General features: G+C 45.7%; 1 protein-coding gene across 2 annotated transcripts in view; it reads left to right on the plus strand.

The window, feature by feature from the left end:
• Positions 1-9,706: 9,706 nt before the first annotated feature.
• The window catches only part of RPS6KA6 (ribosomal protein S6 kinase A6), a 59,271-nt gene continuing 52,422 nt past the window's right edge, over positions 9,707-16,555 (plus strand). For both annotated transcript variants that reach the window (XM_069746119.1, XM_069746120.1), the window contains exon 1: positions 9,707-9,990. In XM_069746119.1, coding sequence (XP_069602220.1) covers positions 9,919-9,990 — 72 coding nt within the window. In that variant the 5' untranslated portion in view covers positions 9,707-9,918. The remainder of the gene's footprint in view (positions 9,991-16,555) is intronic.

Here is a 16,555-nt window from a genome sequence, read left to right on the forward strand (position 1 = left end):
TGTGTACGAGGTGTACGGAGTAGAGCCGTGTGTGTACGAGATGTATGGAGAGGAGCCGTATGTGTATGAGGTGTACGCAGCAGAGCCGTGTGTGTGCAAGGTATACGGAGCAGCGTGTGCAATGTGTATAGAGCGGAGCCGTGTGTGTACAAGGTGTACAGCAGCGCCACGCGTGTATGAGGTGTGTGGAGCAGAGCCATGCGTGCACAAAGTATACGGAGCGTGTGCAATGTGTATAGGGCGGAGTGTACACGCTCTACTGAGTGTGTACGGGGGTGTACGAGATGTATGGAGAGGAGCCGTATGTGTATGAGGTGTACGCAGCAGAGCCGTGTGCGCAAGGTATACGGAGCGGAGCAGCGTGTGCAATGTGTATGGAGCGGAGCGGTGTGTGTACGAGGTGTACGGAGTAGTGCCGTGTGTGTATGAGGTGTATGGAGCGGATCGGTGTGTGTACGAGGTGTACGGAGTAGTGCCGTGTGTACGAGATGTATGGAGCGGAGCCGTGTGTGTATGAGGTGTATGGAGCGGAGCCGTGTATGAGGTGTATGGAGCTGAGCTGAATGTGTACAAGGTGTATGGAGCGGAGCTGAATGTGTACGAGGTGTACGGAGCGGAGCCATGTGTGTATGAAATGTATGGAGTGGAGCCGTGTGTACGGAGCCGAATGTGTGTGCAAAGTGTACGGAACGCAGCCGCGTGTGTAGGAGTAGCTATGTGTGGCCATTATATGGTACGAAGTATCACGTGCGGTCATTATACAGTATGGAGCATCATGTGTGGTCATTATACAGTATGGAGCATCATGTGTGGCCATCATACAGTATGGAGCATCATGTGTGGCCATCATACAGTATGGAGCATCATGTTTGGTCATTATACAGTATGGAGCATCATGTTTGGTCATTATACAGTATGGAGCATCATGTGTGGTCATTATACAGTATGAAGCATCATGTGCGGCCATTATACAGTATGGAGCATCATGTGCAGCCATTATACAGTATGGAGCATCATGTGCGGTCATTATACAGTATGGAGCATCATGTGTGGTCATTATACAGTATGGAGCATCATGTGTGGTCATTATACAGTATGGAGCATCATGTGCGGCCAATATACAGTATGGAGCATCATGTGTGGTCATTATACAGTATGGAGCATCATGTGCGGCCAATATACAGTATGGAGCATCATGTGTGATCATTATACAATATGGAGCATCATGTGTGGTCATTATACAGTATGGAGCATCATGTGCGGTCATGATACAGTATGGAGCATCATGTGCGGTCATGATACAGTATGGAGCATCATGTGCGGTCATTAAACAGTATGGAGCATCATGTGCGGTCATTATACAGTATGGAGCATCATGTGCGGCTATTATACAGTATGGAGCATCATGTGTGGCCATTATGCAGTATGGAGCATCATGTGTGGTCATTATGCAGTATGGAGCATCATGTGTGGCCATTATGCAGTATGGAGCATCATGTGTGGCCATTATGCAGTATGGAGCATCATGTGTGGTCATTATACAGTATGGAGCATCATGTGCGGCCATTATACAGTATGGAGCATCATGTGCGGCCATTATACAGTATGGAGCATCATGTGCGGCCATTATACAGTATGGAGCATCATGTGTGGTCATTATACAGTATGGAGCATCATGTGCGGCCATTATACAGTATGGAGCATCATGTGCGCCAATTATACAGTATGGAGCATCATGTGGGGTCATTATACAGTATTGAGCATCATGTGGGGCCATTGTACAGTATGGAGCATCATGTGGGGCCATTCTACAGTATGGAGCACTGTGTGGCCATTACACAGTATGGAGCATCATGTGTGGTCATTATACAGTATGGAGCACTGTGCGGCCATTATACAGTATGGAGCACTGTGTGGCCATTATACAGTATGGAGCATCATGTGTGGTCATTATACAGTATGGAGCATTGTGGAGCCATTATACAGTATGGAGCATCATGTGGGGCCATTGTAAAGTATGGAGCATCATGTGTGGTCATTATACAGTATGGAGCATCATGTGGGGGCATTATACAGTATGGAGCACTGTGTGGCCATATTTTTTTGTTTATAATTATTCTTTATGAACAGTGTGATCAGCAGTCCTAAATGGGTGTGGTTGGGACGTGGATATGGGTGTGACTAGAAAATGGGTGTGGTCAGAGGCGTGGCCTAAAATTTGCCGCGCCGCAAACTTTGTCCCTCTTTCCCAGCTTCAAAAGTTGGGAGGTATGTGTGAGGTGATATTTCGGGTGTATTAGCAGTATATATAGTGTGAGGTGATATTTCGGGTGTATTAGCAGTATATATAGTGTGAGGTGATATTTCGGGTGTATTAGCGGTATATATACTTACGGGTGAGCTTTAGGGGTGTATTAGCAGTATATATAGTGTGAGGTGATATTTCGGGTGTATTAGCAGTATATATTTTTGGGTGTATTAGCAGTATATATAGTGTGAGGTGATATTTCGGGTGTATTAGCGGTATATATACTTGCGGGTGATATTTCTGGGTGTATTAGCAGTATATATAGTGTGGGTGAGATTTTGGGGTGTATTAGGCCGGCGTCACACTAGCAGTATTTTACATCAGTATTTCTCAGCCAAAATCAGGAGTGGAACAAAGAGAGGAAAAGTATAACAGAAACATATGCACAACTTCTGGATTTATCACCCACTCCTGGTTTTGGATGAGAAATACTGATGTAAAATACTGACCAAACACTGAGGCCGGCTTCACACTCAGCGTATGAAAATACGGTCCGTTTTTTGCGCATGGCATCCTCCGTATGTAATCCGTATGGCATCCGTACTGCGTGGTTTTCTCGCAGGCTTGCAAAACCAACATACCGCTATAGAAATGATCCATGTGTCCCAAAAAGAAAAAAAAATATATATATACTGTATATATATATATATATATATATATATATATATATGTCAGTAGACACATATATGTATATATATTACTATTTTTTCCAGCGCTATACAGCTTGAAAGCCGGTAATTCAATTACCGGCTTTTTCTTTCTCCTGGGAGCTTTCTAGGAAATTTCCCACGATCTATGAACATCCAGCAGAGGGCGCCTCACCGCAAATGAAGCTAAATATAGCTCATTGATCTATATTTAGACTCATTCCCCGGGGTTTTGCAGTGAGGAGCAGCCTGCATTAGCGGAACTCCTTGCTGCAAAATGTTTTAACCCCTTCAGAAGGATTTACATCGTTGGACGTTACAGATCTGCGGAGGGTAAGTATATTGTTGGTTTATTATGTTTTTTCTTTCACAGAACGAGGGTCTTCAGTGACTGGATTGGGCGTAGAATAAAATACTCCAACAACCATTGTTTTTATTTCATTAAAATAATTTTAAATAATGTGTTTGTGTTTTATTTAACCCTTTACTACAATTGGATTAATAATGGATAGGTGTCATAATTGACGCCTCTCCATTATTAATTAGGCTTAATGTCACCTTACAATAGCAAGGTGGCATTAACCCTTCATTACCCCATATCCCACCGCTACATGGGAATGGGAAGAGAGTGGCCAAGTGCCAGAATAGGCGCATCTTCCAGATGTGCCTTTTCTGGGGTGGCTGGGGGCAGATATTTTTAGCCAGGGGGGGGCCAATAACCATGGACCCTCTCCAGGCTATTAATATCTGCCCTCAGTCACTGGCTTTACTACTCTGGCGGAGAAAATTGCGCGGGAGCCCACGCCAATTTTTTCCGCCATTTAACCCTTTATTTTAAGTGCTAGAACGGCCAAATTTTGCAGATACACACTACTGACATTAGTAGTGTGGAATCTGCAAAAAAAATGGAGAGAAGACATGGTTTACTGTATGTAAACCATGTCTCAAATCATGTCGGGTTTTAGGAAGGAGAAAGAAAAAGCCGGTAATTGAATTACCGGCTTTCAAGCTGTATAGCGCTGGAATAAATATTAATATATATACATATATGTGTCTCACTGACATATATATATATACCTATTCTATGTGTACACATTTATTCTACCTATTCTACTGTAAGCTGTCAGTGTGATTTTACTGTACACCGCACTGAATTGCCGGCTTTTCTCTCTAACAGCGCTGCGTATTTCTCGCAAGTCACACTGCTTGTCCGTGTGTAATCCGTATTTTTCACGCTTCCATAGACTTTCATTGGCGTATTTCTTGCGCAGTACGGTGACAAACGCAGCATGCTGCGATTTTGTACGGCCGTAGAAAGCCGTATAATACTGATCAGTAAAATACGGCAGATAGGAGCAAAGGCATAGAGAATAATTGTGCCGTATTTTTTGCGAGTTTTACGGACGTAGTTTCTGCGCTCTTAGGTCCGTAAAACTCGCAAGTGTGAAGCCGGCCTGATAGTGTGACGGCAGCCTTAGCGGTATATATAGTGTGAGGTGATAATATATTTCAGGTGTATTACTGGTGTATATACTTACGGGTGATATTTCTGGGTGTATTAGCAGTGTATATAGTAGTGTGAGGTGATATTTCCTCTGTATTAGCGGTATATATAGTGTGAGGTGAGATTTCGGGGTGTATTAGCAGTATATATAGCGTGAGGTGATATTTCGGGTGTATTAGCGGTATATATACTTACGGGTGATATTTTGGGGTGTATTAGCAGTATATATAGTGTGAGGTGATATTTCGGGTGTATTAGCGGTATATATACTTACGGGTGATAGTTCAGGGTGTATTAGCAGTATATATAGTGTGAGGTGATATTTCGGGTGTATTACTGGTATATATACTTACGGGTGATATTTATGGGTGTATTAGCAGTGTATATAGTAGTGTGAGGTGATTTTCCGGTGTATTAGCAGTATATATAGTGTGAGGTGATATTTCTGGGTGTATTAGCAGTATATATAGTGTGAGGTGATATTTCGGGTGTATTAGCAGTATATATAGTGTGAGGTGATATTTCGGGTGTATTAGCGGTATATATACTTACGGGTGATATTTCGGGTGTATTAGCAGTATATATAGTGTGAGGTGATATTTCGGGTGTATTACTGGTGTATATACTTACGGGTGATATTTCGGGGTGTATTAGCAGTATATATAGCGTGAGGTGATATTTCGGGTGTATTACTGGTGTATATACTTACGGGTGATATTTCGGGGTGTATTAGCAGTATATATAGTGTGAGGTGAGATTTCGGGTGTATTACTGGTGTATATACTTACGGGTGATATTTCGGGGTGTATTAGCAGTATATATAGTGTGAGGTGATATTTCGGGTGTATTACTGGTGTATATACTTACGGGTGATATTTTGGGGTGTATTAGCAGTATATATAGCGTGAGGTGATATTTTGGGTGTATTACTGGTGTATATACTTACGGGTGATATTTCGGGGTGTATTAGCAGTATATATAGTGTGAGGTGAGATTTCGGGTGTATTACTGGTGTATATACTTACGGGTGATATTTCTGGGTGTATTAGCAGTATATATAGCGTGAGGTGATATTTCGGGTGTATTACTGGTGTATATACTTACGGGTGATATTTCGGGGTGTATTAGCAGTATATATAGTGTGAGGTGATATTTCGGGTGTATTACTGGTGTATATACTTACGGGTGATATTTCGGGGTGTATTAGCAGTATATATAGCGTGAGGTGATATTTCGGGTGTATTACTGGTGTATATACTTACGGGTGATATTTCGGGGTGTATTAGCAGTATATATAGTGTGAGGTGAGATTTCGGGTGTATTACTGGTGTATATACTTACGGGTGATATTTCGGGTGTATTAGCGGTATATATACTTACGGGTGACATTTCGGGTGTATTACTGGTGTATATACTTACGGGTGATATTTCGGGGTGTATTAGCAGTATATATAGTGTGAGGTGATATTTCGGGTGTATTACTGGTGTATATACTTACGGGTGAGATTTCGGGGTGTATTAGCAGTATATATAGCGTGAGGTGATATTTTGGGTGTATTAGCGGTATATATACTTACGGGTGATATTTCGGGGTGTATTAGCAGTATATATAGTGTGAGGTGATATTTCGGGTGTATTACTGGTGTATATACTTACGGGTGATATTTCTGGGTGTATTAGCAGTATATATAGTGTGAGGTGAGATTTCGGGTGTATTAGTGGTATATATAGTGTGAGGTGATATTTCTGGGTGTATTAGCAGTATATATAGTGTGAGGTGATATTTCGGGTGTATTACTGGTGTATATATACTTACGGGTGATATTTCGGGGTGTATTAGCAGTATATATAGTGTGAGGTGATATTTCGGGTGTATTACTGGTGTATATACTTACGGGTGATATTTCAGGGTGTATTAGCAGTATATATAGTGTGAGGTGAGATTTCGGGTGTATTAGTGGTATATATAGTGTGAGGTGATATTTCTGGGTGTATTAGCAGTATATATAGTGTGAGGTGATATTTCTGGGTGTATTAGCGGTATATATACTTACGGGTGATATTTCGGGTGTATTAGCAGTATATATAGTGTGAGGTGATATTTCGGGTGTATTAGCGGTATATATACTTACGGGTGATATTTCGGGGTGTATTAGCAGTATGCACGGTGGCGCAGTGGTTAGCACAGCAGCCTTGCAGCGCTGGAGTCCTGGGTTCAAACCCCGCCAAGGACAACATCTGCAAAGAGTTTGTATGTTCTCTCCGTGTTTGCGTGGGTTTCCTCCGGGCACTCCGGTTTCCTCCCACATTCCAAAGACATACTGATAGGAAATCTAGATTGTGAGCCCCATCGGGGACAGTGATGATAATGTGTGCAAAAATGTAAAGCGCTGCGGAATATGTTAGCGCTATATAAAAAAAATAAAGATTATTATTATATAGCGTGAGGTGATATTTCGGGTGTATTAGCAGTATATATAGTGTGAGGTGATATTTCGGGTGTATTAGCAGTATATATAGTGTGAGGTGATATTTCGGGTGTATTAGCAGTATATATAGTGTGAGGTGAGATTTCGGGTGTATTACTGGTGTATATACTTACGGGTGATATTTCGGGTGTATTAGCAGTATATATAGTGTGAGGTGATATTTCGGGGTGTATTAGCAGTATATATAGTGTGAGGTGATATTTCGGGTGTATTAGCAGTATATATAGTGTGAGGTGAGATTTCGGGTGTATTACTGGTGTATATACTGACGGGTGATATTTCGGGTGTATTACTGGTGTATATACTTACGGGTGAGATTTCGGGTGTATTACTGGTGTGTATACTTACGGGTGATATTTCGGGTGTATTACTGGTGTATATACTTATGGGTGAGATTTCGGGTGTATTACTGGTGTATATACTTACGGGTGAGATTTCGTGTGTATACTTACGGGTGAGATTTCGGGTGTATTACTGGTGTGTATACTTACGGGTGATATTTCGGGTGTATTACTGGTGTGTATACTTATGGGTGATATTTCGGGTGTATTACTGGTGTGTATACTTACGGGTGATATTTCGGGTGTATTACTGGTGTGTATACTTACGGGTGATATTTCGGGTGTATTACTGGTGTATATACTTACGGGTGAGATTTCGGGGTGTATTACTGGTGTATATACTTACGGGTGATATTTCGGGTGTATTACTGGTGTGTATACTTACGGGTGATATTTCGGGTGTATTACTGGTGTATATACTTACGGGTGATATTTCGGGTGTATTACTGGTGTATATACTTACGGGTGATATTTCGGGTGTATTACTGGTGTATATACTTACGGGTGATATTTCGGGTGTATTACTGGTGTATATACTTACGGGTGAGATTTCGGGTGTATTACTGGTGTATATACTTACGGGTGATATTTCGGGTGTATTACTGGTGTATATACTTACGGGTGATATTTCGGGTGTATTACTGGTGTATATACTTACGGGTGAGATTTCGGGTGTATTACTGGTGTATATACTTACGGGTGAGATTTCGGGTGTATTACTGGTGTATATACTTACGGGTAATATTTCGGGTGTATTACTGGTGTATATACTTACGGGTGATATTTCGGGTGTATTACTGGTGTGTATACTTACGGGTGATATTTCGGGTATATTACTGGTGTGTATACTTACGGGTGATATTTCGGGTGTATTACTGGTGTATATACTTACGGGTGAGATTTCGGGTGTATTACTGGTGTATATACTTACGGGTGATATTTCGGGTGTATTACTGGTGTATATACTTACGGGTGATATTTCGGGTGTATTACTGGTGTATATACTTACGGGTGATATTTCGGGTGTATTACTGGTGTATATACTTACGGGTGATATTTCGGGTGTATTACTGGTGTATATACTTACGGATGATATTTCGGGTGTATTACTGGTGTATATACTTACGGGTGATATTTCGGGTGTATTACTGGTGTATATACTTACGGGTGATATTTCGGGTGTATTACTGGTGTATATACTTACGGGTGATATTTCGGGTGTATTACTGGTGTATATACTTACGGGTGATATTTCGGGTGTATTACTGGTGTATATACTTACGGGTGAGATTTCGGGTGTATTACTGGTGTATATACTTACGGGTGATATTTCGGGTGTATTACTGGTGTATATACTTACGGGTGAGATTTCGGGTGTATTACTGGTGTATATACTTACGGGTGATATTTCGGGTGTATTACTGGTGTATATACTTACGGGTGAGATTTCGGGTGTATTACTGGTGTATATACTTACGGGTGATATTTCGGGTGTATTACTGGTGTATATACTTACGGGTGATATTTCGGGTGTATTACTGGTGTATATACTTACGGGTGATATTTCGGGTGTATTACTGGTGTATATACTTACGGGTGAGATTTCGGGGTGTATTACTGGTGTATATACTTACGGGTGATATTTCGGGTGTATTACTGGTGTATATACTTACGGGTGAGATTTCGGGTGTATTACTGGTGTATATACTTACGGGTGATATTTCGGGTGTATTACTGGTGTATATACTTACGGGTGAGATTTCGGGTGTATTACTGGTGTGTATACTTACGGGTGATATTTCGGGTATATTACTGGTGTGTATACTTACGGGTGATATTTCGGGTGTATTACTGGTGTATATACTTACGGGTGATATTTCGGGTGTATTACTGGTGTATATACTTACGGGTGATATTTCGGGTGTATTACTGGTGTATATACTTACGGGTGATATTTCGGGTGTATTACTGGTGTATATACTTACGGGTGAGATTTCGGGTGTATTACTGGTGTATATACTTACGGGTGAGATTTCGGGTGTATTACTGGTGTATATACTTACGGGTGATATTTCGGGTGTATTACTGGTGTGTATACTTACGGGTGATATTTCGGGTGTATTACTGGTGTATATACTTACGGGTGAGATTTCGGGTGTATTACTGGTGTATATACTTACGGGTGATATTTCGGGTGTATTACTGGTGTATATACTTACGGGTGATATTTCGGGTGTATTACTGGTGTATATACTTACGGGTGAGATTTCGGGCGCAGTCCTGTCAGTGAAGTTCCCGCCATTCTCGCGCACGCAGTTCCCGCCCTTCAGATTCCTTAGGCCACGCCCGATCATTTGCATCAGACGCGCGCCCGCCTGTGGACACGCCTGCTTGATTTGCATGCGCGCCCTCGCCGCGGTCGCCAGGCTGGGGATCTCCTCGGTGACGTCACGGTGACGCTGCTCCCCGGTTTCCATGCTGCACAGGTGACGGCGGCCGCCATATTGGCGGAGCCTGTGGCGGCTGCTGGGACCGGGAACAGGCGGCTCCGGAGGGGGGTATTCTCACCTCTCCGCTCCCCCTTTAGGAGCTGGCGGGGGGCGCGTGGACCGAGCCGCCCGGGAGGGGGATGCCGCAGCGGCTCAGCCATCTGGAGGATCCGGGGATGAACATGGAGGTGTACGGGACCGGCGGCAGTGAGGTGTGTCTGCTGCCGTGTGTCGCCGTCCTCGGCCCCCAGTGCCCCCGGCCCCTGTGACACCGGCCCCGCCTCCTCCGTGCTCCCCGGGCTCTCGTACCTCCCCGGGCCCCTGTCTGCCCCTCATCTCCCGGCCCTGGGCCCACACGCATCGCCCTGGTCCCCGGAGCCCCCTCTCTCTCTCACACACTGATTCTTCTTGTGCCCCCTTGTCCCCGTGTGACCGTCTCCCCGTCCCCTCGCAGCCCCCTCTCGCCATTCGTCCCTCATCTGCCCCCGATCCCCCTGTGCCCCAGTCTTCCCTGCTCTCTGGGTTTCTCCCTGGTCCTCTGTCTCCCCTGCCCCCTTGTGGCTCCGTCTCACCTCACTCCCCACCTACCCTGCCCCGGTCTCCCCTGTTCAAGGGCGTCCACTTGTGCCCTCCCCGATCTACCCTGCCCCGTATCCCCAAATCACCCCCATGTCCCAGTCTCTACTGTTCCCATGCGTCCACTTGTGGCCTTGTCTCCCTGTGCGTCCCCCATCTACTCTGCCCTCTTGTCTCTGCACCCTGCCTCCTTGCGGCCCCGGCTCACCTTGCTTCCCCTATCTACACTGCCCTGGTCTCCCCTGTCCTCATGCGTCCACTTGTGGCCCCATCTCCCCTTGCGTCCCCCGTCTACCCTGCCCTCAAGTTGCCCCTGCGTCCTGTCTCCCTTTTTCCCATGCGGTCACTTGCGCCCCTTGCATCCTCGTCTCCCCGTGCATCCCCTTGTGTCTCCCCTGCTCTCTAGTCCCATTGTGCCTGTGTCCCTGTTCCCGTGGGTCCACTTGCACTTATCTACCCTGCCCTCAGGTCCCCCTGCTGCTCTGTCTCCCCTGTTCCCGTGGGTCCACTTGCACTTATCTACCCTGCCCTCAGGTCCCCGTGCTGCTCTGTCTCCCCTGTTCCCGTGGGTCCACTTGTACTTATCTACCCTGCCCTCAGGTCCCCGTGCTGCTCTGTCTCCCCTGTTCCCGTGGGTCCACTTGCACTTATCTACCCTGCCCTCAGGTCCCCCTGCTGCTCTGTCTCCCCTGTTCCCGTGGGTCCACTTGCACTTATCTACCCTGCCCTCAGGTCCCCCTGCTGCTCTGTCTCCCCTGTTCCCGTGGGTCCACTTGCACTTATCTACCCTGCCCTCAGGTCCCCGTGCTGCTCTGTCTCCCCTGTTCCCGTGGGTCCACTTGCACTTATCTACCCTGCCCTCAGGTCCCCCTGCTGCTCTGTCTCCCCTGTTTCCGTGGGTCCACTTGTACTTATCTACCCTGCCCTCAGGTCCCCCTGCTGCTCTGTCTCCCCTGTTCCCGTGGGTCCACTTGCACTTATCTACCCTGCCCTCAGGTCCCCCTGCTGCTCTGTCTCCCCTGTTCCCATGGGTCCACTTGCACTTATCTACCCTGCCCTCAGGTCCCCCTGCTGCTCTGTCTCCCCTGTTTCCGTGGGTCCACTTGTACTTATCTACCCTGCCCTCAGGTCCCCCTGCTGCTCTGTCTCCCCTGTTCCCGTGGGTCCACTTGCACTTATCTACCCTGCCCTCAGGTCCCCCTGCTGCTCTGTCTCCCCTGTTCCCATGGGTCCACTTGCACTTATCTACCCTGCCCTCAGGTCCCCCTGCTGCTCTGTCTCCCCTGTTCCCGTGGGTCCACTTGCACTTATCTACCCTGCCCTCAGGTCCCCCTGCTGCTCTGTCTCCCCTGTTCCCGTGGGTCCACTTGCACTTATCTACCCTGCCCTCAGGTCCCCCTGCTGCTCTGTCTCCCCTGTTCCCGTGGGTCCACTTGCACTTATCTACCCTGCCCTCAGGTCCCCCTGCTGCTCTGTCTCCCCTGTTCCCATGGGTCCACTTGCACTTATCTACCCTGCCCTCAGGTCCCCCTGCTGCTCTGTCTCCCCTGTTCCCATGGGTCCACTTGCACTTATCTACCCTGCCCTCAGGTCCCCCTGCTGCTCTGTCTCCCCTGTTCCCATGGGTCCACTTGCACTTATCTACCCTGCCCTCAGGTCCCCCTGCTGCTCTGTATCCCCTGTTCCCTTGGGTCCACTTGAGCCCTCGTTTCTCCTGCCCCCTTGCAGCCCCGTCTCCCCATCTACCCTGTTCCCCTTGTGTCCCTTTTCCCCTGCCCCTAAGTCCTTGTGCGCCCTGCTAGGTCCCCATCTTCCCTGCCACTGTCTCCCCAAGTCACCCATGTGTCCCAGTCTCTGTTCCCGTGCGTCCTCTTGTCCTTGTCTCCCCTCTCGTCTCGGAGTGTGTCCCTTTTTACCCTGCCCCCAAGTCTCCCCTGTTCGTCCATGTGTCAATTTGTGCCCTTGCCTCTCCGTCCATCCCATTGTGCCGGTCTCCCCTTCCCCCTAGTCCCCGTTTCCACTGTTCCTGTGCGTCCCCCTCCTACCCTGGTCCCCGTGTGTCCCCTTGTGCCTTTCTCCCCTGCCCCTAGCGCCCCGCTGGGTCCCCTTCTCCCTGCCCATGTGTGACCCTCCACCTTACATGCCTCTCATGTTCTCGCCATCTCCTTTTCCAAACAAACTTTATAAAATTTTTATTAACATACAATAAATGGGATAGGAAAGGAAGTTAGTTTATTTGTTCCCTGTTCCTTTTCCCTCGCCATCTCCTGTGCTAATATAATGCCACTCGGTTGTGAATGTTTTTTTTTTTTATTCTTTTCATTGGTTTCCGCTTTCACAAATGCATAAACCCCAGGATGCAGTTTTTATTTTCTTTGTGGTTATGTTTGCTCTGTACTTGTATAATGTGTGTTGTTACCTGCTATAACTGGTGCGGACATCGCCAGACCCTGCGCCACAAAAAGGGGAAACCGCTATCAGGGGGCCAGAAACGTGAGCGAATCCTAAGGCTTTAGGAATTTACGCCAGATGTTTCTGCACCTAAAGTCCTGTCTCCTGGCAGGAAAAACACTGAAAGAACTGACACATGGCAGATATGAAACTGCTTCAAATCTACCAGGAACAACATAGGCAGAAATCCCAATCACTTTGCTGGTACAGGAAAACATATATCTTTTTTGATGGAAAAAACATGCAAAGAAATTCTCTTGGAATGAGAAGTGCTGCAGCCGCCGATTTAAGTTGCTTCACCCGCTACTTGTGAATGAATGGACGCCGCTCGTCTCTGCAGCGTCTCCTGTGCATCCGGAGCGCAGTTTTTTCTTTGTATTATTGTATAATGGAAAGTTCTGCAACTTCCTGATACAATTTATCTTTCAATCCCTCTTTGTTTTGGGGAGATCTGGTGCCTGTCGATGCAGTGTCCTGGCCCAGTCCTGCATTATGACGAGTGGTTACAATGTTTCTTTGCCTCCGAACCAATACAGTATTGCAAATTGTCTAGACTTGATGCAGTGTAACAGACAGTAAATTGACAGCAGGCAGATCTCAATCTAGAGACATTCCAAGGTGAAGACTATTAGAGAGTCGCAGAAGATTTTTTATTATACAATAATTACGTTTAATTTACAGAAATGGCGTTAAACAGTAATTACATTCTCTTCCCTAATCTTTTTGTATGTGTCTCTTCCTCTGGGAGTCATGTGGCCTGGTAACGAGGGTCATTAGCCAACCTTTCCAACTTCAGCGGGCTATTGATTTGCCTGTTGAAATATTGTGATCTTGGAGTTGGAGGAGACCCCCCTTACACCGTGCCTGGATGCAGGGGGCATCCCTGACACAGAATTCAACAGGTTGGTCTTCGGCAGTGGCTTTTCTCCTCTCACATGCGTGTCTTGGGGTGGTGATGGCGGTCTCGTCTTTATGGGCCCATAACACTGGACATTGCTGCAGCATTTTATCTTGTCACTTATGAAATGCCAGACCTGACCTAAGAGTGTGGGGCTCGTGGCCGGTCGCTCTGCACATTAACGTTTTCTAGCTGCAGCACGCTATAGTCCTGGTTTGTGCCGTCTCTCACTCTGCAACGTTACTCTTCATTACTGCAGGAAAGCCTATGACCTATTCCTCTTCTTGATGCACGTATAGCCGGTGTGAATTTGATTGATTTCCAGCAAACTTTTCCGTCCTATCCCATTTGGATCCACTTTTTTTTTTTAAGCAATTCAGGAAGTTGCTTAAATGGGTTTTCAAACTTTGGAGACTTTATATGTCTGAAAATGATAAAATCGTCCTTTTTCGCTGCCAGTCTTTGACACGCGGCAGTGGTCACGTTACCTCTAGAGCACATGACTGCTGCTGCCAATCAGTGTGCTTCACTGACGGAGACTGGCTGTATCGGCGGGGGGGGGGGATAGGTATTGATGATCTTTGTACTTTCTTACGCATTGAGCCTATGGACAATTAAAGATTGAAATTCGATTTGACTATTAAGCTGCGGTCTCTTGCGATATCGGAAGAGTTGCTGCAGAGATCTCTGCAGCACATCTGCTATTCTGAACGTCCCCTATAGGTTTTGTATACCGAGGCAGTCTGCTCCATCCGTGTCACCCGCCTAATATCCGGTCATTGGGTTGTGGAGGATTCGGAGCCCCATGACCAGTGGGTCCATCCAAAGAATGCAAGTCGCTGTGTGTGGTCTATAGAGAAGCAGATACAGACTGTCCTATAAGGCCGGGGTCACACTGGCGTTTTAAACGGCCAAGTGCAATGCGATAAAAAATTGCATTACACTCGGACCAATGTTAAGCTACTATGGGGCAGCTCCCTCCAGCCAACTTTTTGTCGGCCGTTTTCCTCAGTCAGCATGCTGCGATTGTCTCGGACCAAGGAAAACTCTCGGCTCACTCGCTCCCATATAATCCTATGGGTGCAAGTGAGACGGCGCACACCACTCGGATATCATCCGAGTGCTGTGCATTATAATCGGACCCCAGCAATGGAGGAGATGGAGAAATTCATTTCTCCGCCTCCTCCGCCGCTGTGCTCCGATCCTCCCTGTGCAAGAGAATCGGAGCACAGACGCATGACACACGGCTCCTGCTCTGCTGCGAGCAGGAGCCGAGGGTCATTAGCATATCGCATCCGATGCTCTCGCATCGGATGCGATACGCCAGTGTGACGCCGGCCTTATAGTCGAGGTCACTGACAGCAGCTGAAAGTTCTATTCGCAGGAGATCTTCTGATAATAGACTCTTTAGGCAATTGCTTTTCTTGCCGGTGTTGTGATGAATAATCCGGGTGGGAGGTTTTGGAGAGCGCTGCAGTGACTGCGAGCTGCCGCCTCTCATGCGTTCTCGCTGGTTTGGTGTCGACGTTATGTTTTGAGCTGTGGATCTTGGGGCACTCTCTTTGATTGAAATAAAAATCAGTGTTCGGTGTATTTAAGATAAGGAATTGGTCGGCTGCCCGGCCATGTTGAGGCCAAGATCCGTTACTTTTCCTATTTCTCTTTCTCATTACTGCAGGTTTTATTCTCTCGTTGCTAAGGTAATGGTTGTGACACGGGTTGTGCGTCTTCATTACGGCTCGTCGTGATCGTTTAGCCTCATTCCAGGTCACACTTGTGTTTGTTGCATACAACTCTGGGGGGGAAAAAAAAAAGCAAAGACTAACTTTCGCCATCTGAGAAGAGGTTAATTGAATTAAAGGACCAACGTTCGCTCTTGTTAGACATTCTGGACCTCATAGATTTTGGGGACAATTTACAATTCGGATCACTTTTTGCGCTTACATTTTGTTGCAACATTCATTAAAAAATATTTTTTGGGGTGCATGTTGTTCCATAAATTTCACAAGATCAGTAAACTAATAAGTAACAGTGTAAAATATTATTCTCATAATAACTGTACCCACATTTTTTAAACGAAAAAGAGGGGAGGAATGATCCAGCAATAGGGCATGGATGAATAAAAAATTAGTCTTTATTATTCCATAATTAAAATATAAAACCACATATGTCAATTGTCGAGAGCACAGCCACTGTGTACAGAGCTACACGTTTCGAAATAAGTCTTTCAAGATCTTGAAAAACTTACGTCGAAACGTGTAGCTCTGTACACAGTGGCTGTGCTTGACAATTGACATATGGATTGATATTTTAAATATGTAATAATTAAAGACTAATTTTTTTATTCATCCACGCCCTATTGCTGGATCATTCCTCTTTTTTTCGTTTACTGTTATACATTGGACTGCTCCTCCAGAGCCGTGCAAGGCGGCGGCTGATATATTGGAATCATCAAAAGGCTTGGTAAGCTGACTATATTTGTTTTGTCACATTTTTTTAAAAACTTTCAATTGATAAATTTGCAGAGATTCCTCAGCCAAAATAAAAGGGATGTAAGGTGCAAATGATCAGAGAAATATTGCAAAAACCTGTCCTGGTCCAATCACAAGTCTGGTGGACTTGGTAAGGCATGTTCACGCAGTGCTTTTTTTTTTTTTTTTGCACATTCAGTCACATGGGTATAAAAACACAGCAAATATGCTGAAATAATTGTCATGCCGTGTTTAAAATAATAAAAAAAAGTCCCTGCAGTTGAAGAAAAAACACTAACCTCATTTTTTTTTCTGCTGCTGTAAAATGCTTGTTTTTTGTCCCCACACGGTAAAGCACAAGAAAAATGCTGCATGTAAATA

The sequence above is a fragment of the Ranitomeya imitator genome, chromosome 2 (assembly GCF_032444005.1).
Source record: "Ranitomeya imitator isolate aRanImi1 chromosome 2, aRanImi1.pri, whole genome shotgun sequence".
NCBI lineage: Eukaryota > Metazoa > Chordata > Amphibia > Anura > Dendrobatidae > Ranitomeya > Ranitomeya imitator.